Raw genomic sequence first — 21,205 nt, forward strand, 5'->3', positions numbered from 1 at the left:
TGAGCAGGCAGTCTGTCCGTTCTCAGATCTCAACCTCCGTGTTGGGAGATCCACTGCTCTCTTCAAAGCTGTCAGACAGAGTCGTTTGCGTCTGCAGAGGTTTCTGCTGCTTTTATTGTTGTTTACTGTGCCCTGTCCCCAGAGGTGGAGTCTACAGAGACAGGCAGGTTTCCTTGAGCTGCTGTGAGCTCCACCCAATTCGAACTTCCCATAGGCTTTGTTTACCTACTTAAGCCTCAGCAATGGCGGGCGCCCCTCCCCCAGACTTGCTGCTGCTTTGAGGTTAGATCGCAGACTGCTGTGCTAGCAATGAGGGAGGCTCCGTGGGCATGGGACCCTCCCAGCCAGGTGTGGGATATAATCTCCTGGTGTGCCTGTTTGCTTAAAGGGCAGTATTGGGGTGGGAGTTACCCGATTTTCCAGGTGTTGTGTGTCTCAGTTTCCCTGGCTAGGTAAAGGGATTCCCTTCCCCCTTGTGCTTCCCAGTTGAGGCGATGCCTCGTCCTGCTTCAGCTCTTGCTGGTCGGGCTATAGTAGCTGACCAGCACCGACTGTCCGGCACTCCGTAGTGAGATGAACCCAGTACCTCAGTTGAAAATGAAAAATCACCGGTCTTCTGTGTCGCTCGCGCTGGGAGTTGGAGACTGGAGCTGTTCCTATTCGGCCATCTTGCTCCGCCCCCCCACACTACACTTTCTCAATCAAAGTTCTGATTTATTCCTGTGGTTTCAATTGTCATCTACATGTGAATGACTCTCAAGTCTCTACTTCTAGCTCAGCTCTCTCTCCTGATTTTCAAACAGTTGTATCCAACTGTCTGTAGGACATCTTTATCTAGATATCTTGCAGGCCCTCTAAATTCAGTGTTTCCCAAGTTGAACTTATCCTGTTCCCTATTCCAGCAAACTTGCTTTTCCTTCAGAATATCTACCCAAACGAGGCCCTACTTTTCTCCCAGTTGCTAATGTCGGAAAGCTGGGCATCATTTTTGACTGCTCCTTCTACTTTGTCTCTTATAACCAATGAAGTAGCAAGGTAGCGATTCTACCTCTGAAAAATAATTTAACCTAGTCACTTCTCTCCATTGCTATTGCCACTACCCTAAACTAGGCCATTATTTTGCTTAGATTATTATAAAAACCACCTAATGAGTCCCTTTGTTCCTATTCTATCATCCTCTAATCCCTTTTCTACATTGCAGTCAGAGTGACCTTTATAAAATACAATTTTGATCATGTCACTGGTTAAAACCTTTCATTGGCTTCTCAGTACTTTCATGATAAAGTCTAATTCCTTAAAATAGCAAAAAGGTCTGCATGATCTAGCTCCTACTTGCCTCTTCAGCCTCATCTCTCTCTACTCCTTTACTTGTAATTGAACTCTAGACATACTGTGTTACTGATAAAGAGTTTATTTAAAGATCTCTCCCTCTCTTTCTTTATTACCTCTGGACCTTTGTATAATCTCTATGCCTGGAATATTTAGCTATCTCTTCCTACTGTCATTCTGGTGCCTGCCCCTCCATCCTTGGCCTATCCTTCAGGTCTCAATCACATCTATTAGGAATCCTTTCTTAGTCCATCAAATGTGGATTGAGTACATTTTCTATCTAAACTTAAGTGTGTTGTACTTCTGTCACAGAATCACTCATCACACTGTATTAAAAAAGCATGTTTACTTATTTGTATTTCTCACTCAACTACAAATTCTATGATTAGGAATAAGACTGTCTTATTCATCACTATATCTTAGCACTTTGGCATATTCTTGGTGCTTAATGAAGATGAAAGGAAATAAGAAAGATTTAGAAAAAAAAAAGGAAGGAAGAAAGAGAAGATGGATTATGAATAATGGTAATATTCTTAGTCAAGTCCACAAGTAATTCTAAAGTACACTGTGGATACCTACCTAATTGATAGACAGAACAAAGAATATTTATATACATTAAATTACAGAACAAAGGGAAAATGTTATTAAAACTAACCTTCAGACGTTTAACTGTAGGAACAGATGAAACAGCGTTCCTGTTTCTTAAATCAGATAAATATGAAGAAATTGTTGACTCTTTAATTTCTCACTTCTGTGCAATTCCAATTTTACCTATGAAAAGAAGCTTCAGATTCTTTAGGTTAAACTTCAGATTTTATTCTTATAAAGTCAAATTTCTTTAAATTTTCGAATCTAGTATTTACCTTTTTATGTTGCCCACAAAAGAGAGAAAATTATTTGAGTTATTAAGTTGCATAATATAAATATCATACATAGATAATTAGGATGTCATTACTATCCACCAAAGACCTTTCAATTCTGAACACTTGAAATAAACTTGTTTTAAGGAACTCACAGCAGTTATGTCCACATGTATGTTTACTTTTACAAGGATGATTGCATTCTCGGTTCCCAGGTTTTTTGCTGGCAGTCATTCCTAAATTAATATAGGAAAAACAAACCTATTTGTCAGTGCATTTATTATTGTTAATTCAATATAATTAATTTTTATCCAGTTTCCTTCCTTTCAGACAATACAAAAATATTGATTTTTATACTTCCTCAAGAGTTTTGTAATCCATGTAATTTTTTTTTTAAATAAAGAGATGGGGTCTTGCTATGTTGCCTAGGCTGGAGTGCTGTGGCTATTCACAGACATGATAATTAGTACTACAGTCTCAATCTCCTCAGCTCAAGAGATCCTGCTGCTTCAGCCTTCCAAGTAACTGGGACTACAGGCAATTACCACCATGCCTGGTAATTTTTAAAACATATTTTCGATAAGTTAGTCCCTGCCCCACTATTAGTCCCAACAAGAAACACTGAGCCACCTACAAGCTTCTCTCGACCTCCCTGGTGTGTATAACCTCCCTGGTGTGTGTGTGTGTGTGTGTGTGTGTGTGTGTGCGCGCGCGCACGTGCGCGCGTGTATATATACACAGGCACTATATATATATAGACTATATATATAGACACACACAGACATATATATATAGTTTAATACTCTCAACCTGCATGGTATATATTTTCTATGTATGTATGTGTGTGTATATATATAAAACATTTTATATATATAATGTTAATAGGGTCAAATCTGGCCACATATCAGTAACTTTTATACTAAATGAGGTAAGAATGAGGGTGGAGTTTAAAAACACTTCTGCTGCTTTGTACTTAAGCCTGAAAAACCTGGAAAGAAGCAAACATCATGGCATTTTGATGGTACTGCTGACAGAAGTTAGTAAACAGGATGTAATACATACTTAATAAATATTGGAAATAAATGCTTTAGGGATCTAATAAATTTGCTATATGAATTCACAGAAAAGAGAGATTATTTCCATCTTGACTCCTCTTAGAATTAACATATCCAAATATATAGTTTATTCTTCATTTATTATATTTTAAATCAGTTTTTCTTGATCTTAGCTCTCACTAGTAGCACAGGGAAGGAGAGAGATGTTTGAACTGGTCCTTGAAGGACAGACAGAAATATGAACATGAGAATGAGACCAAAGGAAGACATTCCAGATGGAGGGCATAATACCCAAAGGCAGCAAATCACAGATTGTAAGAGCTGAAATCAGCTTATTTTTGCTGGAGCATAGATTTTAAGTGACCCAGAAATGTTGGAGATAGTGGAGAGCTTGAAAATCTTTACAACATTTCTTGGTCCTTTACTCTTCATTTTCAGCACCATTGTTCAATCAAGCTTTTCCAAGTCATGGCACATCTAGACAGTGATAATATACATACTGCAGCCTAGGGTAAATGGATGAGGCTGCTCAACATATGAGGCAATGGCTGGTCTTTAGGGCTGAACAGATCAATGTATTGGGTACTGATGAAGTAAAAAGAAAACACCTGGCGGCTGGAAGCTGACAGCTAAACCACAGTATTTCCAATTGAGCAAACAATTGTGAGAATATAAATACCCAGATAAGGCCACTCTGTGACCACAGTAGAAGAAGACAGAGATAAGACTACCATATAAATATTTCTAAAACTAGAGAAAAGAATTCTCAAGAACCATAAAAAATAATGAAACATCCCCCTCTTCTGGCTAACACAGATGACTACTATTTTTTAAATCCTCTCATTTCCAAAATAAAATGAACCAAAATACCCAATACCTCACTTCCTGAGGGCATCCAATCTAGAACTGACCTCTGCTTTCCCTAAACCTTCCCAAGAGTCACCCAGCACAAGCTGAAATCCTATAATAAGATTCTGAAATCCTATAAGAAGAAAATCCTCCTGGCTCCCTGAGATGACTCACAGTTCTGTTGCTATGGATCTCTCCCTTGCTGCAGTATATTAAATAAACCTAACGTTCCTCAAACACAAGTGTGTTCCTCTTAGGCACTGACTGAAAGGCTTTGACATTAAACTTTGTAAGGTGTGTCATGACTTACTGCTTCAGGTGTTTTGTCCCAAGTCATGATCCCGTTACCTCTCACTTAGATTAGAGCTGGTTTCTTGAATCCAGTCCTCCATGCTACAATTTATTCTACACATTGTTGCCTATTTAATGCTTTTAAAGTTCAATGCTGATCAGATCAATTTGCCCACTTAGAAACGTGAGTTACTTCCTACTGCAAACAAAATCAATTCCATCTTCAAGGCCCTGCACGATCCAATTCCAGCTTCCCTTCCTGGGACCCTACATCCATCAAAACACATTCAACTGCCATTCTTCAAATAGTCCCATGCCTTTCTATAACTGTAGCTTTGATATTATCTCTTGTCTTAGAAGACCCTCACTTCCTTGCCCAACAGCTGCCTACCAACTTCAAGTCTGACTCAAATGGGACCTCTGTGTTGGAGGTCTATGGTGATCACCTGATCTGATTTCCCTCTCCTTTGGGCCACTGTGGCATTTTCTCTGTACTTACTGCTTACTGTATGCTGCATTATATTTAATGTATTTACAGAAAAAACATAGTGGTGAAGTACAGGGAACACTAAAATAGAATTTAAAATGAGCTCTAATATAGGCTCTTATTTGGGAAAAAAGATTTAAAATAATATCTGTTCTGTTTATCTCACAGAGATGTAAAAATAAAATGTAATCAAGTATGTAAAAACATTTGACAATTAAGTGATAATATATTAATGCATATTATCTCCACTATCTCTACTATTACATCAATTCAAGATTATACAAATAAATTTAAAACTAAAATTGTTCTGAATGCTGTGAAGGAGAGGTACATCATGCTATGTGACAAGAGGTAGAGCTGTTCTGGTCAGGAATGTTGGGCTGAGTCTCGAAGAAAGAAGGGAAGTTAAGAAGGCAAAGAGTGAGGAGAAAGTGGGGTTCAGGCAGAGGGCAGAGCATATGCTAAAGCTCTATGACAAGGAAAAGCATGGCACATTGGAGAAACTGAAAGGTCAGTATGACTGATGCTAGCAAATATGAGAAAGTACATAAGATGAGACTATAGTGGTAGTAAAGGCAGCCTATGTTAGTAGGGGAACAGTTCCGCCATGGCACCATGGCAATTGCATGTCTCCATATAGGCCATGTAGGTAAGACTCAACTGTTGGCAGAATGCCCTGTGATCATCCTTAAAAATGGCAAGATAGGCAGTCTTGTGAGGAGCTATCAAAGGCCATTTCACATTTGCTCCATACCTTGCAGAAAACCCCCGATCTTGCAGAAGACTTGCCATGAGGCAGTTTCTCATCTGCCTCCCTGATTCCACTAAGTCATGGAACTTTCCACTTTGTCCCTTTCAGATAAAACTGCTTAGCTGCAGCCTAGAGTTCACTTCTCAAAAACAAAGCAACTCACCACGTATGTTGTCTGTCATCTGACCCCTCTAGTTTGGTATCATCCTGTGGAATTGGGGATATAAGCAGCTAATACCATGCTGATCTTGCTTTGCCATCTGTGTAAGTAATAAAACTGTTTCAATCCATCAGGGTGTCCTTACCAGCCAAATCTACAAAAGTGAGGCAAGACTACATAGCAGCTACCACTGCATTGCTGCTTAGGGACTGGCTAACCATGTGACCATATAGAACCTTCTAGGGGATGCTAATGATTTAGATTCGAAGAGCTATGGGAAGCCACTGAAGTGTGTTAACCAAAGAGGGGGCATAATCAGATTTGCATTTTGAAAAAATATCACTATGTAGAGTGTAATATGGAGAACAGATTTGAGATAAGACAGAAAGGATGCAAAAAAACCAGTAGAAGTCTAAGCAGAAATGATGGTAACTCCAGAGTGGTGGTGGAGGTAGAGTTACAGAGAATAGACTGATGTGAGATATAGAGAAGGTGAAAAATATTTTTAATGCAGAATCAAGTGGAATGATTTTCTTTCTCGAGCAGCATATTGCTTCCCCTCAAGTTTTGCAGCTTTCCTATTAGTCTAGCAATATCTACCTTGTTTGTTTAAGTTCACTCAATAGTTCAAGGGTAAAAGCAAATACATGGGAATGCCTCATCCATTTATTCCCCCCTCACAGATGCCTCCTTCCTTGAGCCCTATATCTGCCTCCTAATGCAATCTAGACCTGCCCTATAACTGTTATCTTTGAACTTTCTTTCATTAAGTTCCTGGGCTGAATCTACTACAAATGGATTCTTGGGCTTTTTCTTTCTTGTTTTACTGGTGATCAGTTTCAAGCAACTGCCTAAGAAAGGATGTGTGAGAATAAAATTGTCTGAATCTTTGAATGTATTAAGGTTATCTTTATATTACTTTCATACTTAGTAGTTTGGCTGGGCATAGAACATAAAGTTGAAAATCATTTTTCCCTTGGAATTTTATTTTTTATTACTAGTTTTGGGGACAGGGTCTCACTCTGTCACCCAGGCTGGAGTGCAGGTGTGAGATCACAGTTCACCACAGCCTTGAACTCTTGGGCTCAAGCAATCCTGCCTTCTCATCCTTCCAAGTAGCTGGGATTACAGGTACAAACCACTGCACCTGGCTTCCCCCTGGAATTTTAAATCAATTGACTTTTAGCATCCAACTTTGCTCACAAAAAGACTATTGCAATTTTTTATTTTTGTTCTTTGTAAGCATTTACAATTTTATCTTTCTCCACAATGTTCTGAAATATCGCAATTATGCTTTATTTGTAGACCTTTCATTCAGCCTAACTAGCATTAAGTAAGCCTTTTTAATGTGAAGATTTCTGTCGCACTTCAGTTCTAAAAAGTTTTCTCAAATTATTTCTTCTGATTTGTTTGTTCTTTCTTCAACACTTACAAGTTGGATACTGGGCTCTTAAATTGCCTCCTTTTTCTCTTACATTTTCTATCTCCTTGACTTTTTGCTTTCAGTGAGAAGGTATTGACTTTATCTTCAAGCCCTCCAGTTTTCTTTCCAAACATAGTTTTTGCTTCTCTGTGCTTGCTCTGGTTCTTTTTATTTTAAAATGGCATCCTATTCAGTTTTGTGGTTGCTAATATAATCTTTAATTTCTCTGAGGTTACTAAAGTTTTATATTAGGTTTTGTTATATTCCTGAATTATCCTTTTGCTCTTTCATCCATTTTCTATTTACTTATTTTGGACTTTCACACATTCTACATTTTCCTCAAATGTCTAGTCACCCTTGGTTGTCTGCCTATAAGGTTCCTACCATATCTCCATTTCGCATATGGGAAAATTAATTCTTACAGAGGTTCAGTAAGATGCTTAAGACTATGCTGTTAGTAAGTAGCAAATCTGAGATTCTAATTCAAGGTAGTCTAATTCCAGAGCCTGATCTATCAACAATTCTCTCTCTAGTTGTACCAGTTGTTTTAGTTCTCCCAAAGGATTTATTTAAGTTATTTAGAGAAGGGAACTATTGTTTTGAGGTGGGAAGACTCGGAAGAAAAGCTTTGCAAGTTGCTGTTTAAAAATGAGCAATAAAGAGTTGCCTTTGTCTCTTAAATACTAAAGAGCTTCTAAAAAAGATGCATGTCTAAACGCTGCCACAAGGTGGTGCACAATGACTATGCACACATTTGCTCCCAGTGGCAACAACTATGATCTGGGACTCTAATTGGAGAGATTCTGAGGGCTCCCAAAAATTTCAAGGCAAAGTTGGCAAATCTTGTCAGGAATGAGGACTGTATGCAAGTTTTGTTTGTTTGTTTATATAATACTAGCAAATGGATACTACCTGACGAAATCTTTTTGCTGTATTTTTGTTACACATGGTACTTCGAAAATAAAAGTGCTCCCCTCTACCCTGCCGCCCTCCCTACCTCCTGAGAATTGTCTGAATTTGTCTTATTAGCAAATATAAGCTTACAGATATTGGTAATTAGAAAGATAAGGTTCTCAGAAAAAAATTAACCTAAGCTGTACTCTTCTCTTTTGAGAAAAAGTGTGGCTCTGTCACCCAGGCAGGAGTGCAGCGGCACCATCTCAGCTCACCGAAACTTCGGCCTCCCAGGTTCAAGCGATCCTCCCATCTCAGCCCCCTCAGTAGCTGGAACTACAGGCACGCGCCACCACACCCAGTTAATTTTTGTATGTTTTGTAGAGACAGGGTTTGTAGAGACTAGCCATGTTGCCCAGGCTGGTCTCGAACCTGTAAGCTCAAGCAATCCACCCACCTCGGCCTCCCAAAGTGCTGAGACTACAGGTGTGAGTCACCGCACCCAGCCTAAGCTGTACTCTTAAGTATACTCCAAAGACAGCAGATTCCATATTCCATCACTGTCATCATCTGAGATGCAAATATTTTCATAGTTTTGCCACATATTATATAAATTTACTTGTTATAAAGTCTCCCGTTCCAAGCATTTAAAGTAAATTTATTAATAATATCAAATAGAAATGTATTGAAAGAAAACACTTAAAATTACTTTAACAGGGTCATTAACAGGTGGCGGGGCAAGGGTCACTTCTTTAAAAAAAAAGTCCAGACAATAAATAGAAAATAGCAACAATCTCTGACACACTTAATGTAACTTTCTAATTATAAATTCAAATAATCTGGTCTGTGCAGAAGCCATTGGAGTATTTTTTAATATTACCTTGACTTTTGCAGTTCTCCATTTATGCTAATCATAGATTTATGCACTTCATGGTTTTACTTTTGTTTTTGATAAGAGAGTCTCCTTTTCATTTTTCTGTCAAATATTTTATTATCATTTTGTTATTTATTTATGAAGAAAAGGAATACACTGAACTAGAGTCCTTGATTTTGCAACTTAATGCACATACACACCAAAGAATATAAAGAAAAGTAGACTGCCTTTTGACTGGTATTTAGATGGACACACAATGTGCCTGAGGATTGGCTTTATCCTTGTATTCATTCAACTACGTTAATCATCATTATTATTATTTTTGAGATAGAGTTTTGCCTTTGTTACCCAGGCTGGAGTGCAGTGGTACAATCTCGGCTCACTGCAACCTCTACCTCCCAGGCTCAAGCGATTCTCCTGCCTCAGCCTCCCAAATAGCTGGTATTACAGCTGTCTGCCACCACGCCCACCTAATTTATGTATTTTTAGTAGAGATGGGGTTTCACCACATTGGCCAGGCTGATCTCGAACTCCTGACCTCAGGTGATCCGCCTGCCTCGGCTTCCCAAAGTGTTGGGATTACTGGTGTGAGCCACTGCGCCCAGCCTGAAGACATTAAATTTTCATATTCAGAAAAACACTGCAAATGAAGATAAATTTATTAATGTCAAATAGATTTTCTTCAAATTAAGCAAAGCCTATAATTCTTATTTATAATGCATTTAAAGGATAAGAAGTTTGAATGCCTAATCTTCATACACTAAGAGCAGGCCTGAAAATTTTTTAATTTTTGTTTTTACAACTTAAAAATATGTTTCACATTGCCACATACTAAAAATAACAAAAATGTTCTCCTCAAATTGTACAAAAATTTTACCTCTTGGAACTATAACCATATGTGAGAAATTGCAGCTAAAAGAATGTTTTCAAAAAGTTTGATATGGTTTGGCTGTGTCCCACTCAAATCTCATCTTGATTTGCACCTTCCATAATTCCCACATGTTGTGGGAGGGAACTGGGGGAGATAACTGAATCATGGGGGCAGTTTCCCCCATACTGTTCTTGTGGTAGCGAATAAGTCTCACAAGATCTGATGATTTTATAAGGGGTTTCCCTTATTCTCTCTCTCATTCTCAAGAGAGAATTCCCCTCTCATTCTCTCTTGTCTGCCACCATGTAAGACTGCCTTTCACCTTCTGCCATGATTGTGAGGCCTCTCCAGCCACATGGAACTGTGAGCCCAACAAACCTCATTTTGTTTTAAATTACCCAGTCTCAGTTATGTCTTTATCAGCAGCATGGAAATGGACTAATATAAGTTGTAGAAAGCATGAAAAGAATTTTCCATTATTTTACATTCCCTAAGGTGTGTGTTTTTGTTTTTATACATAGTCCTATAATTTGATGATACATAAAATAGAAACATTTGTTCAACTTGCAAGCACATTTGGAAACAGCCATTTAGCAATTATATTCTTTGAACTAAATATCAGTTTGTATCATTTAATAACACCATCTGACAAGGGATTAGAACAAGTGAAATTTGGATTTTTTTGAAAAGGCCCAAATTTGGTGTCACAACCTTAGTAGGGTAATCTACTGACCCTTCATTGGGTCAGTTACTAAGAAATAGTGTATGTATGTTATGTTTAAAGGTTTAATTATGTATCTTTATCCAGGGATATATACATTTGCATATAAAAATGCAATTGTACAATAGGGATGTGCATAAGTTCCTAAGATTTGGATGACTACATACAGTAGCCCCCTTCAACCATGATTTTACTTTCCACAGTTTCAGTTACCCAAGGTCAACTCTGGTCTGAAAATATTACATGAAAATTTTCAGAAATAAATATTTCGTAAGTTTTAAACTGCACACCATTCTGAGTAGCGTGATAGAATCTCATGCTGTCCCACTTCATTCTGCCCTGGATGTGAATCATCCCTTTGTCCAGCATATCCAGGTTGTATATGCTAACCACCCCTTAGTCCCTTGGTAGCTGTCTCAATAATCAAATCGACAGTCACGGTATCACAGTACTTGTGTTCAAGTAACCCTTACTTTACTTAATAATGGCTCCAAAGCACAAGAGTAGTGATGCTGGCAATTTGGATGTGCCAAAGAGAAGCTGTAAAGTGTTTCCTTTAAGTGAAAAGGTGAAAGTTCTTGACTTAATAAGGAAATAATATATATAGGGTTCAGTACTACCCACAACAGAGAAATATCAGCACCCCTAGAAACTACCTTTCTGTCCTAGTCTAGTCAACTCTGTCAAGAGTAACCTTTATCTTGACTTTTAACAGCACAGATTAGTATATTAGTTTTCTAGGGCTGCTATAACAAAATACCACACACTGGGTGGCTTAAAACAACAGAAATTTATTTTTTCACAGTTCTGAACATTAAAAGTCTGAAATAAAGTTGTTGGCAGAGCCATACTCCCTCTGAAGCCTCTAGGGGAGGATCCTTCCTTGACTCTTCCAATTTCTGATAGCTCTAGACATTTCTTGGCTTGTGGGAGCAGAACTATAATCTCTGCCTCTGTCTTTGCATGGCTATCTTTCCTCTGTATCGGTATTCATATGGACTTTTCTCTGTGTCTGTGTCTTTTTGCCTTTTCATATAAGGACACCAGTCATATTGGATTAGGATGCAGTCCTATTGGATTAGGGTCCACCTTAACTTGATTACATTTGCAAACGATTGCAAATAAGATCACATTCACAGGTACCAGGGATTAGAACATCAACATACATTTTTGTGAAACACAATTCAAACCATGAGAGTTAGTAGTGCTTATTTTTGCAATTTATATACATGGGCTCATACAGTATTACTTTTTGTGTCTGGCTTCTTTTGCTTAACTTTATGTTAGTGATATTCATTCATATTGTTGTGTGTAGTTATAGCTAATTCAATCTCCTTGCTCTATAGCAGGGGTTGGAAACTATAGTCCATGGGCCAGCCATCTATTTTTGTAAATAAAGTTTTACTGGAATACACCCATGTCTATTCATTTACACATTGTCTACGTCTGCTTTTGGGTTGCAAAGACCTACAAAGACAGACTTGCATAGTTATAAAGATCTATAGTCTGCAAACCAAAAACATTGACTATCTGGCCTTTTAAGAAAGTTTTCTGACCCCTGTAGAATTCTATTGGGTCAATATACCACAATTCATTTGTCTGACTAACTGCTGATGAGCTTTTGGCTGGTTTCCATTTTAGGGCTAATATGATAGTACTGCTATGAACATTCCAAAATACATCTTTTGGTGAACATATATGCACACTTCTATCTGGTATATACCTAGAAGAAGAATTGCGCTATCACATAATATGCCAGGGGAATTACTCTATCATAGAATGCATATGCTAAGCTTTAATAAATACTGCTAGTTTTCTGAAGTAGTTGTAGCAATCTATAATCATATTAGTGATTAAGAGTAACAGTTGTTATATATCCTCATTAATGCTTGGTATTTTCTTTTTCACTTAAGTCCTTTTGATGGTTGAACAATGATACAGCAGTATCTCGTAGATTTTCATTCTCACATTGTCTAATGAACTTCAATACCCTTTAATATGTTCTTGACGTTTTGGATATCTTCTATTTTGAAGTGTCTGTTCAATTGGGTACTCATTTTTAAAATATTTACTAATACACATAAGAGTTCCTTATATATTATGTAGAATCGTTCTTTTCAGTGTATTAATTTGTTAAGGCTGCCATAACAAAGTGGCAGATTGAGTGGCTTAAACAACTGAAATTTATTGTCTCACAATTCTACAGGCTACAAGTCTAAGATTAAGGTGTTGGTAGGGTTCCTCTCCTTGGCTTGTAAATGTTTATTGCTCACTGTGTCTTCACATGATCTTCTCTCCATGCGTGCCTGCATCCTAATTTCCTCTTCTTATAAGAACACCAGTCATATTGGATTGGGGTTCACCCTAAGGAACCCTATTTTAATTCAATTATCTTTTACAGACCCTATCTCCAAATAGAGTCGCACTCTGATGAATTCAGCATATTAATTTGGGGGTGCACACAATTCAGCTCATAACAACCAGGTATATGTATTCAATTTTTTTCCTCACATTCAGTGAGTTGCACCCTTCACTCTCTTAATGGTATCTTTTTGATGAACAGAGTTCTTAATTTTAACATAGTCATATTCATTATGTTTTTATGGTTAGAATGTTTTGTGCCCTGTTTTTTTTTTAAAAAAGCCAACCTATCCCAAGGTCTTTTTTCCTCTAAAAGTTTTATTGTTTTTCTTTCACATTTAAATCAGTCATCTATTTGGAAATAAGTTTTGTGTACAGTGTGAGGTGTGGGCTGACATACAATTTTTTCTTTTTTCTTTTTTCTTTTTTTTTTTTTTTGAGACGGAGTCTTGCTTTGTCGCCCAGGCTGCAGTGCAGTGGCAATCTCGGCTCACTGCAAGCTCCACCTCCCAGGTTCATGCCAGTCACCTCCTGAGTAGCTGGGACTACAGGTGCCTGCCACCATGCCTGGCTAATTTTTTGTATTTTTAGTAGAGATGGGGTTTCACCATGTTAGCCAGGATGGTCTTAAATCTCCTGACCTCGTGATCTGCCCACCTCAGCCTCCCAAAGTGCTGGGATTACACGCGTGAGCCACCGTGCCCAGCCTGACATACAATTTTTTCAATATGGACGTCCAGTTGCTCTAGCAGCATTTATTGAAAGACTGTCATTTTTCCAACTGCATGGCACTTCACCTTTGTCAGAAATCAATGACTGTATTATTTGTAGGTGTATTTCTGGACTCTAGTCCATTCCACTGGTTAATGTGTCTACCCTTATGCCTACATCACATTCTTTTATCTATTGTTTAATAACAGGTCTTGATATCTAGTAAAGTAGGTTGCCCAAATATGTTTTAGTTCAAGTTTGTCCTGACTACCCTGTCCTTTTGAATTTTCATATGAATTTTACAATTAGCTGGTCATTTCAGAAAAAAATGACAACAACAGCAAAACCCTGCTGAAATTGGGATGGCATTGAATATAAAGATTAATTTGGCGAGAACTGACATCTTTACAATATTAAACTTTTCAGTCCTTGAAATGGTATCTTAGTTAATGTATGTTTTCCCTAATTTCCTTTAAAAAATGATTTTTAGTTTTCATGTAGTGGTCTTGAGCATTTTTTGTTATTCTATTACTAGGCTGATATTTTATGCTATTGTAAATGCTGTTTTAAAATTATAATTTCTCCTTTTTGCTGGTATTTAGGAATACAATGGACTTTTAAATTTCTTAATTAAATTATAATTCATACCATACCATTCACATTTTTAAACTGTACAATTCAGTGGCTTTTTAGTGTATTCCCAAGGCTGTGCGACAGTCATCATACAATTCCAGAACACTGTCATCACCACACACAAAAAAACCCCACCATATAACGATTAGTAGTCATTCCTCATTTATTTCTGCCCTCAACCCCTGACAACCACCAATCTACTTTCTGTCTCTATAGATTTACCTGTTGTAGACGTTTCATATAAATTGAACGACACAATATCTGGTCTTTCATGACTAGTTTCTATCTAGCATGTTTTCAAGGCTCATCGGTGCTGTAGCATGTATCACTAGTTTTTCTTTTTGGCTGAATAATATTCTATTGTATGGATATACCACATTTTGCTTATCTATTCATCAGCTGATAGATATTTGGGTTGTTTCCAGTTTTGGCTATTATAAATAATGCAGCTATATACATTCATGTCTAAGTTTTCATATGGTTATGTTTTCAATTCTTTTGGATATACTCCTAGGAGTACAATTGCTGGATCATATGTTAATTCCATGTTAAATTTCTTGAGAAACTACCAACTGTGTTTCAAAGCAGTCCACAATTTTACATTTTCACTAGCAGTGTATGAGGTTCCAGTTTCTCCCTATCCTTATCAACACATGCTATTGTCCAACTATTGTCCATCATTTTGACTAAAGCCATCCTCCTGAGTGGGAAGTGGTATCTTACTGTGGTTTAGATTTGCATTTCTGCGTTGACTAACAATGTAGAGGATCTTTTCATATGTGTGTTAACCATTTGTATCACTTCTTTGGAAAATGTCTCTTCAGATCCCTTGACTAGTTTTATTTTTATTTTATTTTTGAGACTAAGTCTCACTCTGTCACCCAGCTTGGAGTGCAGTGGCACGATCTCAGCTCACTGCAACCTCTACCTCCTGGGTTCAAGCAATTCTTCCACCTCAGCCTCCTGAGTAGGTGGGATTACAGGTGTGCACCACTATGTCTGGATAATTTTTATATTTTTTAGTAGAGATGGGGTTTCACCATATTGGCCAGGGTGGTCTTGAACTCCTGACCTCAAGTGATCCACCCAACTCAGTCTGCCAAAGTGTTGGGATTACAGACATGAGTCACTGTGCCCAGCCCCTTGACTAATTTTAATTGGGCTATTTGTCTTTTTACTGTTGAGATGTAAGATTTCTTTATATATACTCAATACTAGTTTGTTATCAGATATATATGATTTTGCAGTATTTTCTCCCATTCTGTGGGTTGTCTTTTCACTTTCTTAATAGTGTCCTCTGAAGCACAAAAGTTTTTAATCTTGATTAAGTCCAATTCATCTATTTTTTCTTTGGTTGCTAGAGCTTTACATGTCATACCTAAGAAACTGTTGCCTTGTACATGGTAATGGATGAAGATATACACCTATATTTTATTTTAAGAGTTTTATAGAGTTTTTTGTTTGTTTGTTTGTTTGTTTTTGAGACAGAGTTTCACTCTTATTGTCCAGCCTGGAGCGCAATGGAGCGAGCTTGGCTCACTGCAACCTCCGTCTCCTGGGTTCAAGTGATTCTCCTGCCTCAGCCTCCTGAGTAGCTGGGATTACAGGGGACCACCACCATGGCCAGTTAATTTTTTTTTTTTTTTGTATTTTTAGTAGAGACAGGGTTTCACCATCTTGGCCAGGCTGGTCTTGAACTCTTGACCTCAGGTGATACACCCACCTCAGCCTCCCAAAGTGCTGGGATTACAGGCATGAGCCACCGTACCTAGTGAGTTTTATAGTTTTAACTCTTACCTTTAGGTCTTTGATTCATTTTGAGTTAGTTTTTGTATATGGTATGAGGTAGGAGTCCAAATATATCCTTTTGCATGTGTCTATGCAGTTCCCCAGCCCTATTTCTTGAAAAATTATTTTCAAATTCTTTTACCATCAAATTGTTTTGGCATCCTTGTCAAAAATCAATTGGCAGAGAGGTATAGGTTTATTTCTATACTCTCAGTTGTATTCCATTGATCTTTATGTCTATTATTATGACAGCAGCACCTTGTCTTAATGACTGCAGCTTTGTAACAAGTTTTGAAACCAAGAATTGTGAGTCCTCTACCTTCGTTTTTTTTTTTTCAAGGTTAGCTTGGCTATTCTGGGTCCCTTGTATTTCCACATGAATTTTAGGATCAGCCTGTGAATTTCTGCAAAAAATACAGCTAGGATTTTGATAAGGACTTTGTTGAATTTGTGGATTAATATGAGAAGTGCTGCCATCTCAACAATATTGACTTTCAACCCACGAGTGTAAAATATTTTTCAATTTACTTGGAACTTCTTTATTTCAATGGTGTTTTGTAGTTTTCAGTGTTCATTTCTTATGCTTTTTTGTTCAATTTATTCCTAAGTATTTTATTCTTTTTGAGGCTATTGTACAATTTTTTTTATATTGACTGCATTCAGTGATATTTCTAAACATACTAATTCCAACAGCATGTCTATAGAGTCTTTTAGATTTTCTCTATAAATAATCATGTTGCTTAGAAGTAATGACAATTTCTTTAATTCTTTTCTTTTCTTTTTTTTTCCTTTTTGTTGAGACAAAGTCTCACTCTGTCGCCCAGGCTGGAATGGAGCAGTGTAATCATAGCTCACTGTAACTTCAAAAACCTGGACTCAAATGATCTTCCCATTTCAGCCTCCAGGGGAGCTGGGTCTACAGGCAAACACCGCCACATGTGGCTACCTTTTTCTCTTTTTGTAAAGATGGAGTTTCACACTGTTGCCCAGGCTGGTCTTAAACTCCTGGATTCAAATGATCCTCCTACCTCGGCCTCCCAAAGTTCTGGGATTATAGGTATGAGCCACTGTACCCAGCCCCCTTTTTGCTTTTTTTAAGTATTATTGTATTACTAAGACTTCCAGCACAATATTGAATAGAAATAGTAACACAGAGCATCCTTGTAACATTCTCCAACTCAATGGGAAAGTGTTTAACATTTTACTATCGAGTATAACATTTGCTATAGTTTTTGTAGATATTCTTTATATTTAAGAGGTTCCAGGCCAGGTGCAGTGGCTCACCCTGTAATCCCAGCACTTCGGGAGGCCGAGGCAGGTGGATCACCTGAGGTCGAGAGTTCGAGACCAGCCTGACCAACATGGAGAAATCCCGTCTCTACTAAAAATACAAAATTAGCTGGGCAGGGTGGTGCAAGTCTGTAATCCCAGCACTCGGGAGATTGAGGCAGGAGAATAGCTTGAACCTGGGAGGTGGAGGTTGCGGTGAGCAGTGATTGCGCCATTGCACTATAGCCTGGGCAACAAGAGTGAAACTCTGTCTCAAAAACAAAAACAAAACAAAACAAAAAAAGTTCCCTACTATTTCTAGTTTGCTAAGAGTTTTTTTTTTTTTAAATCATAAATGAGTATTGAATTTTGTCAAACATTTTTGACACCTATCAAGAAGATCAAATGGTTTTCTCCTTTTTCTCTGTTAACATAGTGAATTATGTTGATCTACTTTTGAATGGTAAGCCTCTCTTGCATACATGCAATAAACCATACTTAATTGTGCTTTTTAAAAATCTAGCCGAATTCAGCTTGTGAATATTTCATTAAAGACTTTTGGATCTATGTTCATGAGATACGTTGCTAAATAATTTCCCTTTCTTTTTAATGTCCTTGTCAGGTTTTGATATACTGGCCTCATTAAAAAAAAAAAAAAACGAAACATTAGAAAATATTCTTTTTTTTTCTATTCTCTGGAAAAGTTTAGGTAAGTTTGATATTATTTCTTCTTAATTGAGAAAAATTAACAGTGAAGTCATCCATGCCTCAAGTTTTCTTTGTGGAAAAATTTTTACTAACAATTGCTACAATTTCATTACTAGTATCAGACTACTCAGTTTTTATTTTCTTCTGTCAGTTTTGGTAAGCTCTGCTTCTCAATAAATTTTCTCATTTTAACCCAAACTATGTCAAATTTATCATTACAAAATTGTTAATACATTGTTATTATGCTTTTGAATATCTTCAGTAACTTTTTGATGTACAATGTAATATCCTCTTCTTCATTCTTGATATTGTTGTGTTTTCTTTCTTTTTCTCTTGATCAGTCTTTGCTCATAGAGAGTTCTTAATATTATTTATCTTTTCTAAGAACCAAATCTCAGCTTTGTTGATTTTTCTGTTGTATATTTATATCCTATGTATCGTTGATTTCTGTTTTTCTCGTTACATTATTGTTTGATACGGCATATCCTTGAGATGCAAGCTTGTATTTTTTTGCTTTGCATTTTATTTCCACATATATTTTAAACTCTGAAAGCCATTTCAATTATTGTTTTACATAGTCGATTTATATTTAGCCATATATTTATCCTTTCTACTCTTCTTCATTCCCTCCAGTAAGTCCATGTTTTCATCTGCGATCATTTTCCTCTAAGGAAATCTCTTTAGCATTTATTTTATTTTATTATTTTATTTTGAGACAGGGTCTCACTCTGTTACCTAGGCTGTAGTAAAATAGTGTGATCTCAGCTCACTGCAGCCTCAACTTCCCAGGGTCAAATGATCCTCCCACCTCAGCCTCCCAAGTAGCTGGGACCACTGGTGCACGTCACCACACTCACTAATTTAATTGTTTTGTACAGACAGGGTTTCACCACATTGCCTAGGCTGGTCTTGAACTCATAGGCTCAAGAGATCTGCCCATCTTGGCGTCCCAAAGTGCTAGGATTATAGGCATGAGCCACTAAGCCTGGCCTTAGTATTTGTTTTAATTCAGGCTGATAAATATACTAATAGTGATAAAGTTATTTAGTTATTTTCTTTCTCTATGTCTTTTTTCACTTTCATCGTGAAGGATATTTTCCACAGGGCAGAAACATAGGTTGGTAAAATTTTGAATATGACGTTCCATTGTCTTCTGTTTTCCATCATTATTGTTGAGAAGTCAGCTGTCAGTTTCGCTGTTGCTCTTTTGAAGGGAATGCATAAATGATGTGTCTAATTTTAACATTTTCAGCAGTTTTGCTACAATGTGTCCAGGTGTGGTTTTCCCTGTATTTGCCTCTGTTTGGGGTTTACCAAAATTCTAAATCTGTTGGTTGATGTCTTTTATTATTTTGAAATGGACTCTGCCATTGTCTCTTTGAAGGTTAATTTTGTCCCATTCTCTCTCTACTCTGCTTCTGGGACTTTAATTATGCATATGCTAGACCTTTTTTTTTTTTTTTTTTTTTTTTTGCGTATTATATTCCTTTGTGTTCTTTCCATTCTCTTATCTCTGGGCTTCAATTTGGANGTTCTAAGTAAAAGACTGTAAATTTCTGCTGAACATCAAGCCCAACTGGAAAATGAAAAAAAGTATACAAATGCTTATTTAATTCATATAAATCCACATATGAGAACACATTTCTTTTTATCTCTCTTATATTTTTATAACTTCTAGAGCTAAGAAGTCCACAAAGTTAAAATATGTTGAAAGGTTAAAAAATATGACAACTAAAAAATTATATATTGATCATTATAAAAATAAAAATCTTCCAACAATAACCGCAATTTTACTATCTAGGAAAATAAAATATCTATAAATGAAAGGATAAACTTTTAATTATGGCATCTTGGTCCATGATATCTTTTACATACCTAAATACATGAAACTTCCTTTAAAGTTTATTCACATTATCTAAATATCTTATTTTTGCATTATACCATTTATACTGTTTTTCTGTACCAGTATACAGGATGTAATTTTTAAATGCAATTATGTTATTTATATTCATGTGTTCATTACTTCAATTAACTTACCAAATTCAGAACTTATTAGATTTATGCTAAGATCTTCAGATTTAAGAGTTCTCTTCACAGCAATCTTTTTAGCCCAATTTCCAGCTTTTAGCAAAACAGAATCCCTAAAAAATAGTATAGTTTAAATAGTGATCTAAACCCTGAATGAAATACATATTAATTGTCAAGGGCTGATTGTTCTTAAGAAAGATACTCTCTAGTAGTAAACTGAAATCAATTGCTGAAAACTGCTTTCCCCAACTTTTAAGGAGGGAGAATAAAGTATCAATGGAACTCTCTTGCCCATGATTTTTTTTTAATTAATTAATTTTCTTTTTTCTGAGATAGTCTCACTCTTGCCTGGGCTGGAGTGCAGTGGTGCAATCATACCTCACTGCAGCCACAAACTCCTAGGCTCAGGCAGTTCTCCTGCCTCACTCTCCTGAGGAGCTGGGACCACAGGCACATTGGCACTAAGCCCAGATTATTTATTTATTTATTTTTGTAGAAATAGGGTCTTGCGGGGGGCGGAGCAAGATGGCCGAATAGGAACAGCTCCAGTCTCCAACTCCCAGCGCGAGCGACACAGAAGACCGGTGATTTCTGCATTTTCAACTGAGGTACTGGGTTCATCTCACTGGGGAGTGCCGGACAATCGGTGCTGGTCAGCTGCTGCAGCCCGACCAGGGAGAGCTGAAGCAGGGCGAGGCATCCTCTCACCTGGGAAGCACAAGGGGGAAGGGAATCCCTTTACCTAGCCAGGGAAACTGAGACACACAACACCTGGAAAATCGGGTAACTCCCACCCCAATACTGCCCTTTAAGCAAACAGGCACACCAGGAGATCATATCCCACACCTGGCCGGGAGGGTCCCACGCCCACGGAGCCTCCCTCATTGCTAGCACAGCAGTCTGTGATCTACCGGCAAGGCAGCAGCGAGGCTGGGGGAGGGGCGCCCGCCATTGCTGAGGCTTAAGTAGGTAAACAAAGCTGCTGGGAAGCTCCAACTGGGTGGAGCTCACAGCAGCTCAAGGAAACCTGCCTGTCTCTGTAGACTCCACCTCTGGGGACAGGGCACAGCTAAACAACAACAACAACAACAACAAAAAAGCAGCAGAAACCTCTGCAGACGCAAACGACTCTGTCTGACAGC

General features: G+C 37.5%; 1 protein-coding gene across 1 annotated transcript in view; it reads right to left on the bottom strand.

Moving 5' to 3' along the window:
• LOC112628644 (probable ATP-dependent DNA helicase HFM1) overlaps positions 1 to 21,205 on the bottom strand; it is a 132,227-nt gene that overhangs the window by 16,402 nt on the left and 94,620 nt on the right. Inside the window, 4 exon segments of the mRNA XM_025391750.1 lie at positions 1,985 to 2,100; positions 2,345 to 2,425; positions 19,561 to 19,611; positions 20,073 to 20,176. Coding sequence (XP_025247535.1) covers positions 1,985 to 2,100; positions 2,345 to 2,425; positions 19,561 to 19,611; positions 20,073 to 20,176 — 352 coding nt within the window.

The sequence above is a fragment of the Theropithecus gelada genome, chromosome 1 (genome assembly GCF_003255815.1).
Source record: "Theropithecus gelada isolate Dixy chromosome 1, Tgel_1.0, whole genome shotgun sequence".
NCBI lineage: Eukaryota > Metazoa > Chordata > Mammalia > Primates > Cercopithecidae > Theropithecus > Theropithecus gelada.